Consider the following 22,572-nt stretch of genomic DNA (forward strand, 5'->3'; position numbering starts at 1 on the left):
CTTCAGTGAATGAATGAAAAACTACCAGTAAATATGTTTTTAGGTAGTACATCTGTGATTTTCTAATTTGAACATTAATCCATGCTCTCTCTCTAAAAAATGAGAGCGCAATTAGAGCTAAGAAAATTCTTATTATGAACTCTATGGCATGACTTCCAGTTTTGTTTTCTACTTTTGTAGCTTGTTTCCTATCTACAAGTTGTGCCTGATTTTTTGATCTGACTTTGATTTTTTTTTTCATGGTCCTGTAAATAATAATGTTTATAGTAAGCCAAGAATATTATTCAGATTTCTCTACTAGCTATCTGACAAACTAGTCTCAGCTGTATCTCCTCATTAGTACTAAAAGAGAGTCAAATCATGGGCTTTGATGTCACACAGACTTAAGATGAAATTCTGGTTATGATATTTATTGTGATCTTGGGCATGTGACAATCTGTGAATCTAAGTTTCTCCATATGTAAAAGAGAGGAAATAATTTGTACAGGGATGTTGCTGTGATTAAATGAGAGAGTGTATGTAACTTAGCACTCTGCATGAGGAATAATTGGTGCTATTGTGGTTAACCTTAATAAAAGTTATTTTAGCTGCCCAGGGAAAGAAAGAGTCTAAAGGTCTCATAGGATTTAGCAAGTGGGGTTTCTGGCTTTTTGAGGACAAGTTTAGCATGATGACAGAGAGACCAGAATGCAGTTAGTAGCAGAAATGATAGGCTGTCATAATTATTTGTGTGATTATTTGATTAATGTCTGTCTTTTCTAAGATTCAGAACTCTTAAGGGCAGGGATGTTTTCCCCTATTTTTACATCCTTTGCTTCTGACCTGGTGCTTGAAGTATAATAAATACTTTTTACACTCAGTAAATACTTTTTGAGTAGAAATTATTTAGGTACTTTGGTTCTCCCAACACCCCCCCAAAAAAACCCCTCATATTAAATATGTCATTTAATCCATCTCTAAGTGTATTTTGAGTTCTAGCTTCAGATGCCCTTGGCTGTGTGTTACCAACGGTGTTTTCTAAGGATTTTTTATAAATTGAAGGTGGCCTGGATATGGTGTAGGCTGGGCCAGAAACACCAGTATATTGAGTTAGGAATTTGTGAGCTTCAGGTTTCCTGCTAGTGTGACTCTTTAGAAAAACCTATCAATTTTTCTCTGATGTTTCTTTTGTTTTCCTGAAGATACCTGGAATTGCTCATCTGCTGTTTCCTCTTACCATTACTGTACTCTGCTACCACCTGCTATTTCTTCCGGCTCTTCTGATTCATTTGACTCCACCTCTGAAGTGTGAGCTTTTTTAAAGCTTTTACTACTAGTGACAATGAAAGAACATCAACTGACAATACAAAAAGATTCTTTTACTATTATTATTTCTTTACTGAAACTTTACAAACTATGTAAAACACTCTAATGTCGGTTTTGGGTGCTAGAGGAGGACTTTTAGAGGGAATTTATTTCCTTTCTACCCCTAAGCTTTAAACATGGTGAGTCTTACGTGGTACTGAGCCACCTAAGTTGTAGTTTCTGTTAAAGAGTTAGGGCCCTAGGGTCAGTTTCCAACTCTGTTTCCTATTTGACCTTGAGCAAATTGATTACTCCATTCCTCAGTTTCCTCATCTGTAAAATGGGGATAATAATAGTTTCTTCCTCATAAGGTTATTAGGATTAATGAGATTATATATCTGCGTGCCATCCATCTATTGAAAATAATGCCTTGCAATGCTAAGTACTCAGTAACTGTTAGTTATTGTGTTGCCTCTCCTTTTGGTATGTGCAAGGCTCTAGGAATTTAAGAGATGAGTAAAATAAAGCTTCTGGTGTCAGAAAAGTCAGAGAAAAGGAAACAGGGGCAAGCAAATACTTGCAGTACATTATGGTAAGTTGGGTAGTAGAGATACGTAGTGTATCCTACAAGGTGAGATAGAGACATCATTTGTGTTCAGGCTGACTGGGGAAAGGTCAGGAAAAACTGATGAAGGAGAGACTGAAGCAGAATTTGAAGGATGAGTTCTGGTTTCTGAAGAGGAAGGAGTTTGACAGGTGGAGGTTCTATAGGTCGTACTATCTAGGGACTTTGGAGGAAAAAATGCATATTTTTTGTTTAAGCTCCCCGCCTCCTAAATCTCTGGGGGCTGGGAATCTCTTTTGTGGTTTTTTGTATTGTTTTGCTTTTAACAAAAAAGCTCAGGACTCACTGATGCAACCATTGCCAAGTCATTTTCTTTTTTTTTTATTTTTTATTTTCTTATTTTTTTTAAAAGATTTTATTTATTTATTTGAGAGAGTGAGAGAGAGCATGAGAGGGGAGAGGGTCAGAGAAAGAAGCAGACTCCCCACTGAGCGGGGGAGCCCAATGTGGGACTCAATCCTGGGACTCCAGGATCATGACCTGAGCTGAAGGCAGTCGCTTAACCAACTGAGCCACCCAGGCGCCCCTGCCAAGTCATTTTCAAAAAGAATTAAAAGTTTTGGGTTTTGGGAAACTAAAGTGAATACCATATTGCCATTCAGTGAATCAGTTGATGATTTTATTGTTTGTATGATAATGTTCAACCAGGTGGTTAAGATAAACCGACTTTTAGATTATACTTCATTACTTAGGAAATCTTAATATTTTATAAATTAAATATCATTCTATCATGGTTAAGTTATATTGAGGCCTGTACTTGATTAAGTATGTGGATATTAGGGTGTGTAAAAATCATTAGCTTTAGGAACTATTTTTGTTTGTAGGATAACAGGCATGATTATTTGCAAAATTATATATATATGCTGCTTTTCAAGGGTGACGAGAAGAATGTTTAAGTCAGAATTACCTGGGCAATCCATAGTTGTCGATTTGTATTCATAGCAGTATAACATGTTGCAGTAGTGGTTACTAATATGCTGAGTATTTGGGGTATATTCAGCAGATATTAATGATGAAATATCTTGTAAAAACACAAATTTGTTGAATTAAAAAAATGGTGAGAATGAAGAATTTACAAATGGAAGGACAAAATATTTATATTTAGCGTAGTTAGCTTTCACAGTATTTTATTATAAAGCCTTTTTCAAAAAACATATTAAGAAGAATTTAACGCAATTTTTTTTTTTTTTAAGATTTTATTTATTTATTTGACAGAGAAAGACACAGCGAGAGAGGGAACACAAGCAGGGGGAGTGGGAGAGGGAGAAGCAGGCTTCCCGTGGAGCAGGGAGCCCGATGCGGGACTCGATCCCGGGACTCCAGGATCATGACCTGAGCCGAAGGCAGTCGCTTAACCAACTGAGCCACCCAGGCGCCCGCAATTTTTTTTTTTTTTAAGATTTTTTTATTTATTTGACAGAGAGAGACACAGAGAGAGAGGGAACACATGCAGGGGGAGTGGGAGAGGGAGAAGCAGGCTTCCTGCCAAGCGGGGAGCCCGATGCGGGGCTCGTCCCAGGACTCTGGGATCGTGACCTGAGCCGAAGGGAGACGCCCAACGACTGAGCCACCCAGGCGCCCCTAACACAATTCCTTAATGAAAATATTTTCATTTTTATCTAGAGAGCTATAGAGGGTGCTGTATCATTAGGAATAGTATCTTAACTGGTTTTAGCTAATTAGGCCAGACTATTGAAGTTCGTTAATTTCTCTTGGATATACATTTTTGCTCACTATTTTAACTAAAATTATAGTGACTAATGTTGCATAACTGATATACTTTATAGTTTATAATAATGTTGTAACATACTTTGTTGCAAAATGTTTTTTATCAGGGTGCCTGGGTGGATCAGTTGTTGGACATCTGCCTTCGGCTCAGGTCATGATCCCAGGTTCCTGGGATCGAGCCCCGCATCGGGCTCCCTGCTCAGCGGGAAGCCTGCTTCTCCCTCTCCCACTCTCCCTGCTGTGTTCCCTCTCTCGCTGTCTCTCTCTCTGTCAAATAAATACATAAAATCTATAAAAAATGTTTTTTATCTTCCAGATTGTTTGAGTATAGTTGAAATTTTGGTCTCCCCATTTCATATTGGTTACAGTAGCAAAGGTTTATTTTCCTACCATCTACCCTGACTCTCCCCTCCCAAATTGAGAATTCTGATAATTTAATTGGTAGGTTTACGTAAGCAATCTCTTCTCTTCAGATGGGTGCCAATGAGTCAAAGATTACCAAGCCATATAATGAGAATATATATTTTAGGTTCAGAAAGGGTATTATCTTTAGAAGGAAAGATTGTTAGAACAAAATGGTATTTAAAAACCTGGCAGACTATAGAAGTTGTTTTTGGTAAGCCAGAAGTCTGGCTTTTCTGCTGACTAATTTATTATTCAGATAGGAGTTTTGTAAATTCTAAACTTCACTGTTCCCTAATTTTTCTAGTTTAATGGTGATTTTAGAAAACTTGAGGTAGAATTATCTGGTAATAACTTTTATTTTAAAGGATTGCTGTTAGAAAACAATTTTTAGTAACTTTGGATTCAGTTTCACCAGTGCTGAAGAATGAGAGATTATTCGAACTTGATGAAGTGATATATTTTGGAATAAAAAGCAATAAGTTAGCTATTTTTAAAAGATAAGAAAAATGTTAGGTAAGTATCTTCTAAAATGTAGGCAACTTTAAAGGGTTCTCACCCAAACTTTGCCAGGAATTTCTTCCTTTTTCCTGAAACCATATTTTAAATATTTATTACGAAGTTTTATACTGTAGTTTCTTTAAAATAACAAGCAGGAATTTGTCCTCCCATTACCCTCCCCAAAGTGAAAGTATTTTCTCTTGTTGTGGGTTAAAGGTTTGCTGTTGTTCAAGCTTTCTTATTAAACAAGTGTACTCTGTTTTTTTGTTTTGTTTTGCTTTTGTTTTTTTTAACTCTCAAGGCACCACCTTCCATGGTTAATAATGAACAACGCCAGCATGCAGAGCACATATTCTTATCATTTAGGAAATCAAAATCACCATTTGCGGTTTGCAAGCATATTTTGGGTAAGTATTCACTTTATAAAAATATTTTTGCAGAATCAAATCTCGTTTTTCTATCTTAAATGTTAGATATTTTAAGGTCCTTTTAAAACAAGCAGGTTTGTATAGTTATAATTTTCCATTAGTAATCACTCTATTGAAGTGGCTTTAAAGATATTCCATAAAGCCAGTGAACTTTGTTTTTACTTTGAATTTTCTTCCCCTGAATATAGTATTCAATAATTTGTTTTATTATTGACCATAACATGAAGGCTGTTAATGGTGGGGGGGAAAGTCTAATAGTTTTTCAGTTGTTTTCAAGAGTGCTATCACTTATCATAGGAAATGTACTATAAAATATCTTATCCTAGTGTTTTAAAATTACTGTTTTTGGAGGTTTCAACAGTTTTTCTTTTAGTTTTATTAAAAAAATTTTTTAACCGCATACTTTGTACTCAGCTTGCTTAGCAAATATTAGTCAATTCTGTGTAGGTTATCACTGTATATTTTTAAATGAAGCATTTTTACTCTTGTAAAAATGTTATATGAGTACCTTTTATCTGACATGTATAGAAATGATCTCTTTCCTTTAAAAATAATCACAAAAGTTATAAGTCTTGTCCAAAAATGGTATTTTCTAAAAGATTTACACACACAGTCTTCTGCCTCTTATATGTTTTTCAATAATATAAGAGAGATTTCATTGGTTATTGTTATTTTATACCTTAATTATTTCTGGCTCTTTTTCTTAATTGGAGCCATTTTTTGTGACCCATATTTGAGGCTCTGAGTTATCCTTGCCCACAAAATTGATTAGTTGTGTATTAAGAACTAAAATATCTGACCTTTTATTCTTGTGCTTTTAGTAAGACTTATCTGTTAGCCAATCTGGTTTCCAGATTGAAATAGCCTATAATTAAAATTATGTTAATAATGCTTTACATAAAGGGCTTATAAATGAGTTGTTCGACTGGAGTAGAAAGAGCATTGCTGTAGGTACTGTGAGATCTGGGCACCAGTGGTGCCTGTTGCATGGTATCAACTTGAGGAAGTCACTTAGCCCTTTTTTCATCAATAAGAGGAGAATAGTGGTACCATTTTCCTTAATGGACTTGGTTGCCTTAAGCTGTTATGAGGCACAAATGTAGTAACATTTAAAACCACTTTGTAAACAGTAACGTAAGTGACCCCATTACCTGATTTCAAAAGACATTTTAAAAATAATAACCTTAAAAATGTGCTCCGTTCTCTGTTTGCAAGGAGCTAGCAGTGATGGTGAAGGTGGCTCTGTCTCATTCAGGAGTTAGATCTTATCATTAGAGGGACAGTTTTAATAACCACCTTTTAAATTCTAAATGAGGCAGTTTTGATCTTTTTTATTTTTTATGCTCAGTTTTTATACTTTGGGGTGAATTTGTTTCTGGCACTAAGAAAATTTGTTATCATATGCCTGTGAGGAATATTTAATTTCATGTTAAATTACAAGAAGCAAAACTAAGTATCACTATTAGGAATTTAAGGGAGCCTTTGTCTTTACTGCCTTGAAATTGTTCAGCATTTAGAAATTAGATTTAGAAAGCCATCGTATTAAACTAGTCACCTAAAATAATTTGAGTCTGGTTTTTATGGCATATGCCTTAATTACATTAATTAGGAGTCCATCATTTTCATCTGACTTTCATTGTAATTCAGTTATCATTCTGTACTAGTTGGGAAATAGTTGATCTAAGTTGTAAGTATTTTATTAGAGTGTATTTGTTTATACGACTCTTTCTTTTTTAAGAGTATGTATATTTTATGAAGTACTATTGCTTTGTTATGATTTGAGCTTGTTTTAGAATACTTTTGTTTTCCTGATAAAAATTTCTAAAGAATAGTATTGCTAGTTCCAGCTATGCTTTTAAAATCAGTTTGGGTTTTGAGACATTAACTATTTAAAAGGTTGAGTGCATGTATTATAAGCATAATCTAATCATTAATGTACTGCAAAGCCCTGTGTTACATTAATGTTTACATCTAAACTTCACAGAAAATCTTTCAACTCCTTACTCAGTTGCCACCAGCACAGAAGGGTTAATTCCTCTAAGAAGACTTCTCATACAAGTGGCAGTCAATCGCAATTCAGAATTTTCACATTCTTATTTAGGGATAATATGTCATTTTTATACAGTGTCTGGGTGATATATTCTAATAAAGGGGAGACTTTCTCTTTGATGCTTCCCCTTTCTGGCCTCTTAAACTTCTTCCTTCCCACTTCTGACTTAAGTTTTATGCTTCTTGTTTTTCCTCATTTCTTTCTCTTCTTATGCTTTTATTTTTATTCTAGGTTTACTTTTCCACTCTTCTCTGTGTGTGTGCACACGTGCATGTGCGTGTGCATGTTGCAAGCCTGTGCATTTTTTCTTAAGAGTATTTTTAGACTTCTTCGCTTCAGAAGTCTTTGGCACTTAAGAATTTGCTAGTTTGGTCTGGTGGAATGTGCGTTCACAAATCCTCTGAGTTCTGTTCTTGGTAAAGAAATACCCCCAACTAGTGAGAGATTGGTTCAACGCTTCCAGAACTAACTTTGTAGCATTCTTCTGTCCTCTCAGGGAGAAATGGATTTCTTTAATTTCTTATCTCAGAAGTGGTTGGAACAAAACAAAATGAAACCTGAGACTTACTCTTGATTGGTGTGCCTATGTATCATTAAGCAGACTCTGGAGCTTCTATTGCCTATGCTTTGGACAGAAATCTTTAAGGCCAGAGAGGTAATTGTATGTAGTAGCTGAACATCTGGGACTTGACTACTATAGTTTTAGTTTTCTTTTGAAAATATTTTTTCAGTGTAGTGCTCTGCCTCTCATTATTTCCTTCACTTTAACTTTTGTCTTCATGGTTCTGTGTAGTTTCAGATGGCTGACATGATAGAAATTAATTTTATTTACATAATTATTATTAAAGAAAGTTACTATGGTAGGAAGTGAAAGCTTAAAGTGGCCTAAAATAATTTATTATCTAGACAGTGTCCTGGTCAGTGGAGAATCATCCTAAAAGTATCAAAAATTCTAGATAGATGTGATTTCCTCATGAAAACCTTGCAATTTCGAGCATCTTTAGAGCAGAGAGCAAGAATAAGGCTTGTTTGTCCATGTAAAGTCCTACTAATCTTCTGCTGGTAGCTTCTAGAGAACCATATAGCTTCTTTTGCACATTTATATTACATACAAGTACAGTTTATGAAGGCTAATCATAAGTTTTATGAGAAGGAATAATTCATTAGGTTAGGAAAATTCCTCCTTTTAAATTTGGAATTTGGCTTTCCTTTTTTCAGATCCTCCACTCTTAGAGACAGCTTCATATGGGAGTAGTAATTTAGATATGCCTATTTAATATCAAGCAGAGGTATCTAAGAGTTATCTTGGAAACTTTCAAATGTCATTCACTTTCTGCAGTTATTTCCTCCCCCATCCCTTGCAAATAAAGAAGAGGAGTCAGGAAAAATGGGTTGGATATAAGCACAAACAGTTAGAAATAAGCATGTCTCATTGCTTATGAAAACAAGAAGGTGCTTGTTTGGTCTTCTCTTCTTTGGTGTATATGCCTTTAGGGGCGGGTTAGTATTGCTCAAGGAACATTTACCGCCATGTGACCTTGAATTTCTTCTCTTAATCTCTGGTTCATCAACACTTTCTTTACCTATAAAATGCGAAAAATGAATTAGATGATCTTTGGAGTTGTAGTTCCAAAATTCTGTGAGTCCCTAAGATTTTGCTTCTTTGTTAAAACCGATAGTTAAGGATTTCAGGTTTTTTGTCCTTAAAATTTTTACTATTTCAGTAGAAAATGAAATTAGGCCATCAATCATCATTTACTTTCAAGAAGAGGTTTATAAGAGATTGCTTGAATTACCTTTATGAAGCAGTACCATAGTTCTCCTTAAGTGATCTAAATAGATACAGCTAGTTTCTGTTTCAAATCCTCTTTGAATAAAAGTTTTTTGTTTTTTTTTCTCCTGGAACTTTAAACACCTCTTTTTATAGTAGGTTTACATTTTTGGAAGCTGTTGCTTTATCTGTTGATAATATTTTAAAGTTTCTCAATTTTTGTGAGTTCTGATTATCATCTCAATTAGAGTTCATGTTAAGATAGCATGGAATAATCAAACTTAAAAAGAGTCCGAATTGGTTCCTCTTATTAGTTTTTGTATGTTCAAAACTCATATGTAGTAGTCTAAATTGATAGGAATTTATGTAGGGTATACCTTTTCTCATGCATTTTTATAGCTTATTGTGTCAAGATCACTTACAAGATGTTTAAATGACCTAAGCTTGAGTAGGAGAGAATATGATGTGCCTGACTATATCTTCATGTTCTTCTGATAAATTCTTGAAGGTGTCATTCTATGCCTAGAGTTAATTTCTCATGGCTTTCAGATACTCATGTCTAGTGATCTTGGCAAATAACCTGCAGTCTAATAATAGACTTTTCATGGATTTCACATGATGGTTATTTTTTAGAACTTCAGAAAATTTCTACTTTTTCTTGACTTCATTTTGACTGTTTCTCCCTTTTGATAATGCTGTTTGGAAACCGATTGTAGTGGTATTGGTGAATGAAAGAAAAAATAGAAAATTAAAATATTTCTTACGTATGTTAATTTTCTATTTTTTCTTTCCCTCCTGATTTAGTTTGTAGTTCAGAAACTATAACTTGCTAGTTAAGGCTGGGTTTTTCTAAGTGTAGCTTTGGAATTTTATTCAGTTTGATCAATATTGCAATCAGAAAATTCACAAGAACTTCTCACCTTGTGTAAATATGACTCAAAAAAAAAATTTTTTTTTAACATTTTGAGAAAAAAAACCTGAACGTGATTGTGTTTATTTCTGAACTTGCTATTGGAGATGGGCCATCCTGCTGAAAGCTTAATCACTTAACAAATATTTTAACAGCATGGCTCATCACAAATAGTAATGTTCAAAGACTAGTTTAAGATATTTTGCAGATACAAAGCTCTATTTTGCACAGGGTGAGAATCTCTTAGGAAATTTTCTGATTGCTTTATATTTTTATTTTTATTTTTTTTAAAGCTGTGTTATTTTTTAGTTCTTCATGCTTTGGAAGTAACAGTTGAAGAGAGGTGAGGAAAGTTTGTGAAAATTGTGATCGGTGATTAGCTGCCACCTGCCTGGGGTGTCTTCTGAGAGGAACTAACCTCTTTGTGGTGCTAGAGCAAGGTCACTGGATTAAAAAAAGAACAGGTAACCATCTTATTCCTTGTCTGAAAAGTTCTGTTTTTAAATTAATAAATGCAAAATGTTCAAAGGAAGATGAACTGCTGTTTAAAGAAAGTTTCTAATTTTCTCCTCAGAAACAAGTAAAGTGGACTATGTCCTCTTTCAAGCTGCCACAGCCATAATGGAAGCAGTTGTCCGAGAGTGGATTCTCTTGGAAAAAGGTAGCATCGAGTCACTGCGAACATTCCTTTTAACATATGTCTTACAAAGGCCTAAGTAAGTATGTGGTGGAGGTACTGCTAAAATGCTTTTGCTGTGCTTCTCTCTCTCTCTCTTTTTTTTCTTTTTCTTTTTTTTAATGATAGATGTTTATGGTTAAGCCCTGCTTGGGGCTCATATTTTAAAACTCACACACATGGTTGTGGGTTGTTTTTGGTCCTTAATGAAATACTACTTTTTATTTAAGCTTACAATACTAGGTTTTGTTTCTTTGAAAAGATGATGCTGGATGTTAGGTTTTTTTGGTGTTGGTTTAGTTCCAAAGATTTTGGTTATAAATAAAAGTTGATCTTAGACTCAAGTGAAATCCTTTGTACTTATTCTTTTGGTACTTGGTAAGTATTATAAGACATAGGTGAGTATCCTAGGACAGGTGAAGAGGGAAATCTAAGTACCATTAACAAACCAAGTGTTACATATATATGTACACAGAAATGCACATTAATAAGGTAGTAGAAGAGAAAGCACCAAATTTTAATAGTTTCTTTTGGAAAACGGATCAGTTTTAAGAAATGGAATACAAGTAAGTTTTCTTTTTGTGCTATACACATTCTATTGTTTGAACATTTTATAAGATTTGTACATTCATTCCTTATATGATTAAGTCCCCCAAACACCAAGTCTTCTTTTAAGAAGAGGCAATGCACACTGTATGTATGCCATGTGCGCAGTTGGACAATTGAATACTTTTTTTTTTTTTATTCTTATGTTGATCCCCTTGAATACTTTTTATATAGATGTTCATTTCCAAATTCGGTGAAGAAAATGTTATGTAGTCAGAAATGCTGGTAATTAGGAATGTCTGATAGTGGCATTAAAATGCATAAAGCTTTAAAAATAATTTAGAACATACCTTTGTTCCTACTGATTGTTCACTAGCAGTCTCTGAGTTCCTAATATTTAATAATAATTACTGCACGAATTTAACACACAGTCAAGTGCTAGTTGCTTTTCGTATGAAGAATGCATGAGAGAAAAAAGGCAAGATTTACTTAGCTTATAAACATTACAAGTGTAATGGGTAAGGTTTTCTATAAATGAATGAATATAAATGTATGTAAAGGGAAGGTTTGGCTTGTTTTTCCCACTTTTAATAGAATAAGGAAAAACTGGGTTTCAAACCTTTCTCTTCTCCTTCACACTGGTTTTCTTTATTTAAATTTTAATTTGTTGTTTGATGAGGCCATTTGGGTGTGATATGATACTGGCTTGCCCTGGAGCTGCTCATTGATCCCCCACCCTCCCCACATGGGAACCACTGAACTCTGGAGAGTTTGGTAAACTTAAATGTGTGGTAGATTTTGATTGTGCATGTGATCTCCTGTACTATCCAAAAATAATCTCATTCTTTTTTTTTTTTTTAAGATTTTATTTATTTGAGAGAGAGCAAGTACATGGGAGAGGGAGAAGCAGACTCCCTGCTTAGCAGAGAACCCAACGCAGGCCCGATCCCAGGACCCTGAGATCATGACCTGAGCTGAAGGCAGACACTCAACTGACTGAGCCACCCAGGCGACCCCGAAATAATCTCATTCTTAAATAATTTTCATTAGTTCAAGGAGCTCTTTTGGAGCTGATTGTAGTTCACATATATATTTTCTCCCAAACTCTTTAAAAACAAAACTCTCAGCAAAGTTGAAGGAAGAGTACAGTGAACACACACATACTCTTTTCCTAGTAGGGGTTCAGTTAACATTTTGTCACATTTGATTTCTCTTATATATGTGCATTTACCCCCCAAACCACCTGAAAGTATGCCGCAGAAATCATGATACTTCATCCTTAAATACTTGAGCATCTCTCCTGAGAGCATAATCTCAATACTCTTGATATAATTGGCTTATCTGTATTGATCTAATGTAATTCTGATTCTTTATTTTCATTTCCTCAGTTTTCTGAATAATATTATTGATATCGTTTCCTCCTTTATGTTACTTGTTTGATCCAGGATTTAACCACAGATTCTATGTTGTATTTAGTTGTCATGTCTCTTTAGTCTCTTTTAATCTGGAATAATTCTGCCCTTTTTTTTGTTTTTCATGACACAGCCATTTTTATCTTGTAGAATTTCCTACAGTATGGACTCAAGTCAAGTGAAAACCGTTGGTATACTGCATAGGTAGAATACCATGAATACTGTGTTCATAGTGTTGTATACTTCTCATTTGGTGCACAGGGTTTTTTCTGTTTTTTTCCTCCTAATTGAGATAACATTTATATAGAGTAAAATGGAAGGTGCACTTGACAGTATAGCAGAGTGGTTGAGAAAGGGACTGTGATTTCCACTTCTGCCATTCTCTGTGCACGGGCAGATGACCCTCTTTGTACATTAGTTTTTTTAATTGTTGTTATTATTAATTAACTGTTAGAGTTAATATTATTTTACTCAAAAGATAGTTATGAGGATTAAATGTATTAATTTTTGTGAAGGTGGTTTATAGGAAGCCTTGCATACCATAAGCATCAACAAATGTTAGCCATTATTATTTATTTTCCTAGTAAGTTATAATTCTTGCCAGTGGACTTCCTTAAAACTAGCTTTGTGGGGGAGCCTGGGTGGCTCAGTTGGTTGAGCATCTGACTCTTGGTTTTGGCTCAGCTCATAATCTCAGGGTCATGGGATCAAGCCCTGCATCAGGTCCCTGCTGAGTGGGGAGTCTGCTTAGAGATTCTTTCCCTCTGCCCCTCCCCCCAGTCACACACACATGCATAAGCCCCCCCCCCCTCAAATAAATAAATCTTTAAAAAATAAATAAAACGAGCTTTATGTACATTTCCTAGGAGTAGTCCATATATTTGAAATTATTGTGTTCCCCCAAAAGTATAAAAATTCACTTTGGTCAACTCATATTCTTCCACATAATGGATCTCTGCATTTATTTGTTTAATGAATACTTCGAGTCTGTATTTTGAAGGAATACTTTTCACTTCAGTCTTGACATAGGGAGACATGTTTGTATAAATGTCTAGTAAATGCCCATCATGTGTTGGGGGAGCCCTCCTTAGTAATGGCCCACCACGTTCAGGGAGCTGTTCAGGGAATGTCTCTGGAGAAAGTGGCATCACGATCTTGGCAGAGGACATAGACATTTAAAGGCCTGGAAGTGCATGTGCATTGTGCCAGGAACTGAAAGAAGCTCAGTGTTTCTGTAGTTTTGAGTGTATGTGGGTGGGGGGAGATTAGAGAGGGCAGCAGGTATACCTGACCATGAAGGGCCTTGGAAGTGGGTGACTGTATCATTTATGTCCAAATGGGGACACTTTCCAGGGTTAAAGAAAACACTATTAGTAAGTAATGATGTAAGACAACAGGTAAATTGGGAGCGTCCAAAGAAAGCTGGGCTGGGTCCCACTGCTTGTAAGCCATGTTAAGGAATTTGTAGTTTATCCCAAGGACACATGGTTGTCATATCCTGTGGCATTCTAGAGTCTGGATTATAAAGCTCAGAGTTATGTTTTCTGAACCTTATCTTTAAGAAAAGGTTGTGAAAAGACAGTTAAATCTCTATTTCCTTGTGGTCTAATAGACTTTGTAGAATGCCTCCAGTTGGGATCGGTGCTTCTGCCATCACACTGAGGAGCACAGTTTAGATAGGAAATTTTTAATAAAAGATTTAAAAAAATTTGTATGTGTCCATAATATATCATGGGTAGCTAGCATGTTGCCTTTTCACATTAAAGGAAATGAATTTAAGATTATACCACTGGGTGGAGATGGATATTAGATCAGAATTTCTTATGATAGAATCATAAGCTGGCTCTTAGTGAACTGACTTGAATCTATTGAACACTGCCTGAAGCAGCTAACACTTACCGAGCACTTAGTATGCATTGGGCACAGTTTTAAGAACATTTAATCCTAGTAACAACTCTGTTACTGTTACCCCCTTTTAATAGATGAGAAAGCTTGAGGCTCTGAAACTGTCTTGCTCAGGGTCACATAGCCAGTAACATAATGGAGTGTAGATTCAAATCCGGATCTTATGCCTTTGGACACTGTGCATAACCAGTAGGCTATACTACCCTCATAGGCAAAGCAGTGTTATTAGTAGCTTCAGACATAGTGAGAAATTTGGAGTATTTTTATATTAGATTCATGTAAAGGTTTTCACAATGATTTTTATGTTTTACAGCCTCCAAAAGTATGTTCGGGAACAGATTCTATTAGCAGTAGCAGTAATTGTAAAACGAGGATCCTTAGATAAATCAATTGACTGCAAAAGCATTTTTCATGAAGTCAGCCAGTTGATAAGTAGTGGCAATCCCACTGTGGTAAGTACGCTATCTGTATTTATAAATATTTAAAATTTTTATTTTGCATGACACAAATAACAGTAATGATATCTACATTAAAGAACAAGTGCACAGTCTGAGAAGCAATTTTCATTTGTTCATGTTTTCTTTTAGTCCTTTTTTATGTTTACATACTATCGATATTGTGTACTTTGCTTTTTCATTTGACTCTGTTTTTCCATGTTGGCATTGTTGATAATCAGCATTTTAATGGTATAAAATATTATAAGCCAATACACTGTAATATTCTTAAACATTTCTATTGAGCGTTTGTCCTCATTTAATAAACTGTTGACAACTGCTAGTGATAATAGAAATGTTTGAATAAAATATAAAATGATATGTAATGTAACAAAAATTATTTAAATGTTGCTGTACTAATGGGTCAAGGTATACTTTGACCACCAGTATTAACTGAACAAATTTGAGAACCGTTGTTCTTGACCGAATTACTCTGGGGAACCTGTTTTTTTCCCCTTTCAGTCTCCTGTCTACCTTTTGAGAACTAGTCATGCCTAGAGAGTGACTGGTGGTAGCCTCCTGTCAGAGGCAGGAGGAGTTGGAGTTGGTGTTAGTGATCAGCTGTGATCCGTGGTTAGAACTTTTGACTGTTATCAGCTGAAGGATGTTGTGGAATTGGGATTGGTAATACCTGGCTCTTCTGATTTTCAGGTATTAAATCTTTAAATATTTTGGGTAGTCATTTGGAAGATATTTATGTGAGGCTATACACCTTACAACTTCTTATGAATTACTTTACATTTTCAGTGGCCCCTCAATGAGTGGTATGATTTTAATAATATATTTGATTGTTTGAGGTTAGGGTGTAGGTACATTTTTGGAGTACTCTAACATTGTCCCTTACTTTCCATAGTATCTTGGATCTCCCACCCCTCATACCTCTTACCATAAGCAGATGTGCACTCTCTTCTTTGCTCTAGCCATCTGTCCACCACTGTGGCTTGGATCCCCAGTCTGATGTACCAGGGTCTCAACTGAAGGACTGCGTAAGCAAGTTGTCAGGACGTTGGAACTTCTTCTACATACCCAAAGTATATTTTGTTTTTCCTTTGGAATGCACCAGTGGTCATATATCTATTCTTTTTCCTTATCAACTTTATTGAGGAATAATTTACTTGTGTTACCATATCCATTTAAAATGTACACTTCTGGGGCGCCTGGGTGGCTCAGATGTTAAGCGTCTGCCTTCGACTCAGGTCATGATCTCAGGGTCCTGGGATCGAGCCCCGCATCGGGCTCTCTGCTTGGTGGGAAGCCTGCTTCTCCCTCTCCCACTCCCCCTGCTTGTGTTCCTTCTCTCGCTGTGTCTCTCTCTGTCAAATAAATAAATCTTGTTGGGGCGCCTGGGTGGCTCAGTTGGTTGGGCGACTGCCTTCGGCTCAGGTCATGATCCCGGAGTCCCTGGATCGAGTCCCGCATCGGGCTCCCTGCTCAGCGGGGAGTCTGCTTCTCCCTCTGACCCTCCGCCCTCTCATGCTCTCTGTCTCTCATTCTCTCTCTTGCAAATAAATAAAAAAATCAAATAAATAAATCAATAAATCTTGAAAAAAAAATAAAATGTACATTTCTTCGGTTGTGACAGTTGTGTATGAACGACCGTCACAGAACAGATACAGAACAGTTTTTGATTGTGTTAGATATGTTCTTTGCCATTTTTGCAGCAGATTTCTTCAGGAGTACTGCTCTCCGGTAGAACTTCCTGTGTTGATGCAGATGTTCTGGATCTCTGCTCCCAATATGCAGCCACTACACCAGACACATGTGGCTTTTGAGCATTTGAAATGTGGCTGGTGTGACTGAGGAACTGAATTTTTATTTTTTATTAATTGAAATTCAAATAGTTGCACATAGCTTGTGGCAACCATATTGGACAGTGTAGTTCTAGAGACTTTGATAATCCAAAGGTCTGATTTTATGGGTGTGGTTTTTTTTTTTCCCACTTAGTATTGGAAAGTTTTAATTGCTTACATAAAACTAACAACTTCAAATATGTGCATGTTTGAGTCATTGCATTTTATCAGTCATTTTGGCTTTGTTTTATGTAGTGAGAAGCTCTCTTAAAAATAGTCCTCAAGATTCCATTTAAGATTTTTAGATAAAAATAATTGGGAAGCTACTTTTTACTTATGTTAATCTTTATACTTTCAGAATTTCTGTTGGTAGACATGGTCTCCATTTCTGATAATGAGCTTTGCTCTTGTGGTGCTGATGCCTCGGGATTGCCTACATTAGTTGTGTAATGGTAATCTTGTTATTTGCATGGATTTTTGTTAGCATTTGTTGCCTAAGTAATGGCCATGTGTGCAATCCAATGGTGGCTGTCATTGATGGCTAATGGAAAAACAAGTAGAGACTATAACTGGCCAGAAGTGGTAGGGAAGGGGTACATGCACCATGATGTTTATAGCAACATTATTGACAGTAGCCAAACTATGGAAAGAGCCTAAGTGTCCATCAACTGACGAATGGATTAAGAAGATGGGGGGGTGTATGTATGTATATATATTTATATATGTTTTATATATATGTATACACACACACACAAAATGGTGTATTATTCAGCCATCAAAAAGAATGAAATCTTGTCATTTGCAGTGACGTAGATGGAGCTAGAGTGTATTATGCTAAGCAAAATAAGCCAGAGAAAGATTTCAGTCATATGTGGAATTTAGGTAACAAAACATATGAACATATGGGAAGGGGGAAGGAAGAGAAGGAAGCAAACCATAAGAGACCCTTAACGATAAAGAACAAATAGGGTTAATGGAAGGAGGTGGGTGGGGAATGGGCTAAATGGATGATGGGTATTAAGGAGGGCACTTGTTATGATGAGCACTGGGTGTTCTGTGTAAGTGATGAATCACTGATTCTACTCCTGAAACCAGTATTATAACACTATATGTTAACTAACTAGAATTTAAATAAAAATTTGGAAGGAAAAAAATAGTAGTACGGAAAAGGTTTAGAACTAAAGCTGCTGCTTAGAAATGTTATCCTAGACCCTACTGCTCTGAATCAAGTTACTCGTCATATTTTAGATTCTACTTGAGGACATACTGTTTTATTTGCTAATCTGCAGTAAAGGAGTCCAGCTCATTGTGATTGACCAGGATTTAAACTTTAGGAAATTAACTGGTAATTCTGGGATCTATATGTTTATGACTAATGCTTTTTCCTTTGTTGGTTTGTTGATCATGTCAGCTGGGATTTCAGTGTTAAGGTAGAATTTCTGTGGCCTGTCCTTATCCCCCACGAGTAGCTTCTTGGCTCCGGATACTGAAGGCACAGGAATTGTGTTCTTCTCTTTCTTTCCCCTTGGGTAATTTGACCCACCACAAAAAGTAGTCCCAATGCAACCTGGCATTTGGATCTTTTTGAGCCACTGAAATAACTGATGTTCTAAGAATGATTGGAACAGATGTAACTGTTGAGAGATTTTGCTCTATTCACAGTGCATACACTCTGAAAATAGTGGATAAATTTAATATCCTCATGAAATATTCCAAAACAGAAAGTTGTTTGTTTGTTTTTTTTAGTTGAATTTCTACTAACAAGATTAAGAACTTTTATAGTAGTACGGAGTCAGTAGTAGGAGGTAGAATTTAATTTCAAGATTACTGGACGAATTTACTTCAGTGACCACACTGAAACATTAAACTAGAAAAGTACTCCTACACTTACACGGTGTTAAATGCCTGCCATGCCACCGTGTGGCCATCCCTATTTGTCCTTGCCTGGCAGCTTGAAACTAGCTCATTTGGCAGGTCTAAAAAAATGAGGTTACAGACCAGTACAACATTTTAATATATTTTCTTCTCTATTTTGTTCTGAGACTAAGAATTTGTGGGAATGCTGTAAGAATTTACTTAAGATTTTCTTAATCTCAGAGACATGAATATTAGTGGGAGGGAGGGTAAAATAGAACGTTAAAATCAGAACACTGAAACTTTCTTTAGAAGAGTAATTTTAAGAGCTATTTAAAAAGAAGAGATACCTGACTGTTGGTTTCCTATAGATGGAAGAGTTGATCTCATGAATTATTTAGTTTACTAACTTTCCCATCATTCCTCTTCTAGAATAATGTTCCCATCAACCTTCACTGGTCAGAAACTGTATGTAGTCTGGCTTTCCCACTTCCCTTTTATATTTTTTGGTGGTCCATCCCCTTATACTAGTCTAAAGTACATGTTCAAATAAGTTTTGGGGCAGTATAGTGTAATAGAACACTGATTCTGATTTTAGATTCACGTTTAGGCTTAAATAACAGCTCTGCCATTTACTACCTTATTAACTTGTACAAATTATTTACCATCTCCAGGCCCTGATTTACTAATACTGTTTGTAAAATAAATGTGATATTGTCCATTTCTGGGGCTCCCCAGACAAGGAAAGATGATGTTAAGTCGATTAGTAAGCATTGAACAAATGTGTTTTATCTTCCTAGTGGTCCAACACCCTTTGCTTAATAGAACTTTGGGACATACACTCTAATACATCATCTCTTTTAATGCAAATAATATTTTAAGTATTGAAATTAGAAGAAAGTATTTATGCATTTATTCATGAGTGGAAACTAATTGTGTATTTAAAAGAATACGGGTAACTTCCCTTTAAATGCTTTTAAGAAGTCTCTTATAGTGTTAGTTCTTTACAGATAGTTTTATGGAAGAATAACTTATCATAAAACATTTCCTAAGGAGATTGTATTTTTTAAATACAGTCTGTTTTCCAGGTATCATGATGTATTTTCAGAGTAAATGTGTTGGTACAATGATTAAATAATATGTTGTTTCATGCATGTCTTTGTGGACAGGCTGTTTTCTTTCTGTGGTTATAAAGGTTGCTGTGGTTACTTCATCTCGGTTTGTAATAGTATCAGACTCACTCTACTAATTTGAAAGCGTTAGACCTGGAGACTTTACTTCCTAAGGAAATTAGCTAGATTTTTTATTTTAAATAAACATTTAAGCTAAATCTATTTAATGTTTATTTCCTTTGAAAGTAGTAGGCATATGTTAAATCACTTTTAAATAAGCTGTTTAATTTAGCATTTAAGCCTCCTGTCTTCCTCTTTGCCATGCTAGAGAGAAGTGGGTGAGAAATTCACTTGTCTACAGCAGTGATGCCCCTGGATGTGAGAGCCAACCTAATCTCTCTTATCACAAGTCTCATTGATGTTTGCTTAGAAGAACAGCTGGAAGTCTGCTTTATGTATGGCAACCTTTCATAAAGTTTATTCTTGGTAATAAATCTCCTGGGGTAAGAGCCAGGCTATTATAAGAGACAATCCTCTCTCTGAACAAGAGTATATTATTTTGTCAGCTGGAGTTAGTGTTTGAATATCTTGTGCTTATGACAATAAGCTGGTGAGTAAGGCAAGCTATCTCTGAAGGGTATTTTTTCACTGTTGAAATTAATGGCTTTCACTAGAAATGAGAATGCTGCTATAGGATTGTGATGTGAAGACAACAGTTACTTAAGTTGTTAGTGAAGTGAACTTGTGAATTTTTAGTACTTCAGTGAAAGAAAACATTAAAACTCATTTATAAACTTGAGACCTCATTGAATTTCTTGTTTGTTTTACATATTTAAATTTTCTTCTTGAAATTTATCAACACTAAAAAATAGTGAACACATCATGTATTCATTTTCCACTTGCCTTTTGTTAATATGGTGTTAGGCATAGAAGTAAACGTTGATTCATTAATCCAGCTAAGATTTACTGAGCATCTACTATATTGCTTTAATGATGCCTTAGTTATAACTTTTTTTAACTGTTATCTTGTGATTTTAATTTGATGGGATGTAGATAATAATCAAGAAGTGTAACCAAAAAAGCCAAAATAGATATTTTTTATGATAATGATAAAAATACTGTTGTCGTTTTACTTTCTCAAATCATAAACTGCTGCATATACATAATCTTTTTACACGCATTATCTAATTGGAACCTTTGGACAGTCATATGAATTAGACAGGGCAGAAGGTGTTCACCCCTTTTATAGATGAGAATACTGAGGCAAAGATAGATGAAGCGATTTGCCCAGGTTACTTGAAGTGGTAAATCTTAGACTGTTAAAACCCAGATTTTCTAACTCCTTTGTCAAAACAGTAAGATCCTCGTACTAGACTCTTGAAAGAGTCCTGTAGAGTATTTTAATTTAAAATTTATTTTAGACATAGTTTTTTAAAAATTTTATTTGATTTCTAACTTGTTGAAAACAAAAATGATCAATTTAGGACTATTTGTTAGTGCTAATCAGATTAGCACAAAGGATGGTGGAGAAAAACTGTAGCAAACATAAATCAAAAAGCATTGGGCCTGGCGTCACTTTGGCAAAGGATGTAAAGCCTCATACGTTTTAGTAGATGCCAAGTATTCTCTCTATTACAACATCATAAAATAATTCCCTTGGAATAATTCATTTGGAAAAATTTATGTGAAGGAAGTTGCATTGAAAATGTTTGCTGGCTGCATTTGGAAAATTAACAGATATTAACTTAATTCTCTATGCTCTTGGATAAATGAGGCATTGTTATGTTAACCTCTTACACTTTTAAGATTTGTACTAACGGTATTTTATACTGGTCTAATCACTGCTAACTTTATTAGACTTACTAGTCTTATAGTATACTAATCAGTTAACTTTGATCTGATTTCATTGAAATTCACCACTCTAAATTATTTACAACAGCTTTTGTTTCTGACCTTCTTAAGTATCAGAGTCCCTGTCTCTGGTACAGAAATAATATCTAGCCCTGACTGTGACAAAGGGCAGAGAGGCAGCACTTGAAGGTACTGATCATTATAGAGGGAGTTAAGAGGTAATACACTTGGGATGACCACTGAGACCTGAAAGTCTGAAACAGGCAGACAGGAACCTTCTACAGGGGTAAGAAAAACAAAACTTGTGATCTCTCAGAGGCAGATTTGATGCTTTTTTCTGCTCCCTTTCCTCTTTGTCCTGAGAAGGAGTTGTCCTCTTTTTCCCATAGGATTTCACTTTTGGCTTGCTTCCCTCATTATTTCATTACAATGCACTGCACCTGCTATGAAGGTAACTTGATTTTAATGAGATTTAGTTGATAACCAAATACTGAAAATGAGTAAACATATTAGGAAATGAGTCCTGGACGCAATGTGATATGTGATCTGTGAATAGGGAGAAATACTGTGTTGAATATGTGTGGAAGTGCTTTGCTCTCTTGCTCCACAATCAATGTTTAATTATTCATCATTCTTGAGGAATTTCTGTTAATTTGGCATCTTTGAACCCTAGTGGTATGGTATATCAAATGTTTATAATGTTAATCTCAAATCCTTGCAGGGCTTTCAAATTAAGGAGCAATTAAACTGATATCTTTTAATGATGAGACTATCTTACTGAATTGTAGTTCTTTTAAAGCTGGTAGTTTTAGGTAGGTTAACACCAGAATATTTGGTTTCTGATAATACTTGTAACCATGCTGCATAATATATTTTTATGTATTTCTTACGTCTTTTAGCAGTAATTTGAAAAGAACTTACTTGCTTTAAAAAGTTCGTCTTTTTATTTCATAAGTATAAAGTGGAAAAAAGAATATAAAATACATACAGGTGATAGTAATGATATATAAATGATGTATACCTATGTATTAAAATTAGAAAACTGTGAACAGATGTTCAGAGTAATAACCTCTGTATGGTAGGATTGTGGGCAGTTTTCTTTGTGCTTTTCTGTACTTTCTAGTTTTTCTAAGGTTAAGATATATTATTTTTATAGGACAAAGGTAAGAACAAAATATTCTTATGTTTGGAGAACTGAGTCTATCATAAGACTCTGTTTTGTTCTTAATTATC

The 22,572-nt window shown here is 35.2% G+C and overlaps 1 protein-coding gene across 5 annotated transcripts in view; it reads left to right on the forward strand.

Moving 5' to 3' along the window:
* XPO4 (exportin 4) overlaps positions 1 to 22,572 on the forward strand; it is a 120,238-nt gene that overhangs the window by 25,756 nt on the left and 71,910 nt on the right. For 2 of the 5 annotated variants that reach the window (XM_035003719.1, XM_035003718.1), the window contains exons 2-5: positions 4,842 to 4,947; positions 10,274 to 10,415; positions 14,552 to 14,690; positions 15,653 to 15,763. In XM_035003719.1, the coding sequence (XP_034859610.1) occupies positions 4,842 to 4,947; positions 10,274 to 10,415; positions 14,552 to 14,690; positions 15,653 to 15,763 (498 nt within the window). Of the gene's footprint in view, positions 1 to 4,841; positions 4,948 to 10,008; positions 10,164 to 10,273; positions 10,416 to 11,911; positions 12,538 to 14,551; positions 14,691 to 15,652; positions 15,764 to 22,572 lie in introns of those variants that run through there. The other 3 variants (XM_035003722.1, XM_035003721.1, XM_035003723.1) reach the window with 3 other exon arrangements.

Source organism: Mirounga leonina, unplaced genomic scaffold (assembly GCF_011800145.1).
Source record: "Mirounga leonina isolate KUSES-001 unplaced genomic scaffold, KU_Mleo_1.0 Mir_127, whole genome shotgun sequence".
NCBI lineage: Eukaryota > Metazoa > Chordata > Mammalia > Carnivora > Phocidae > Mirounga > Mirounga leonina.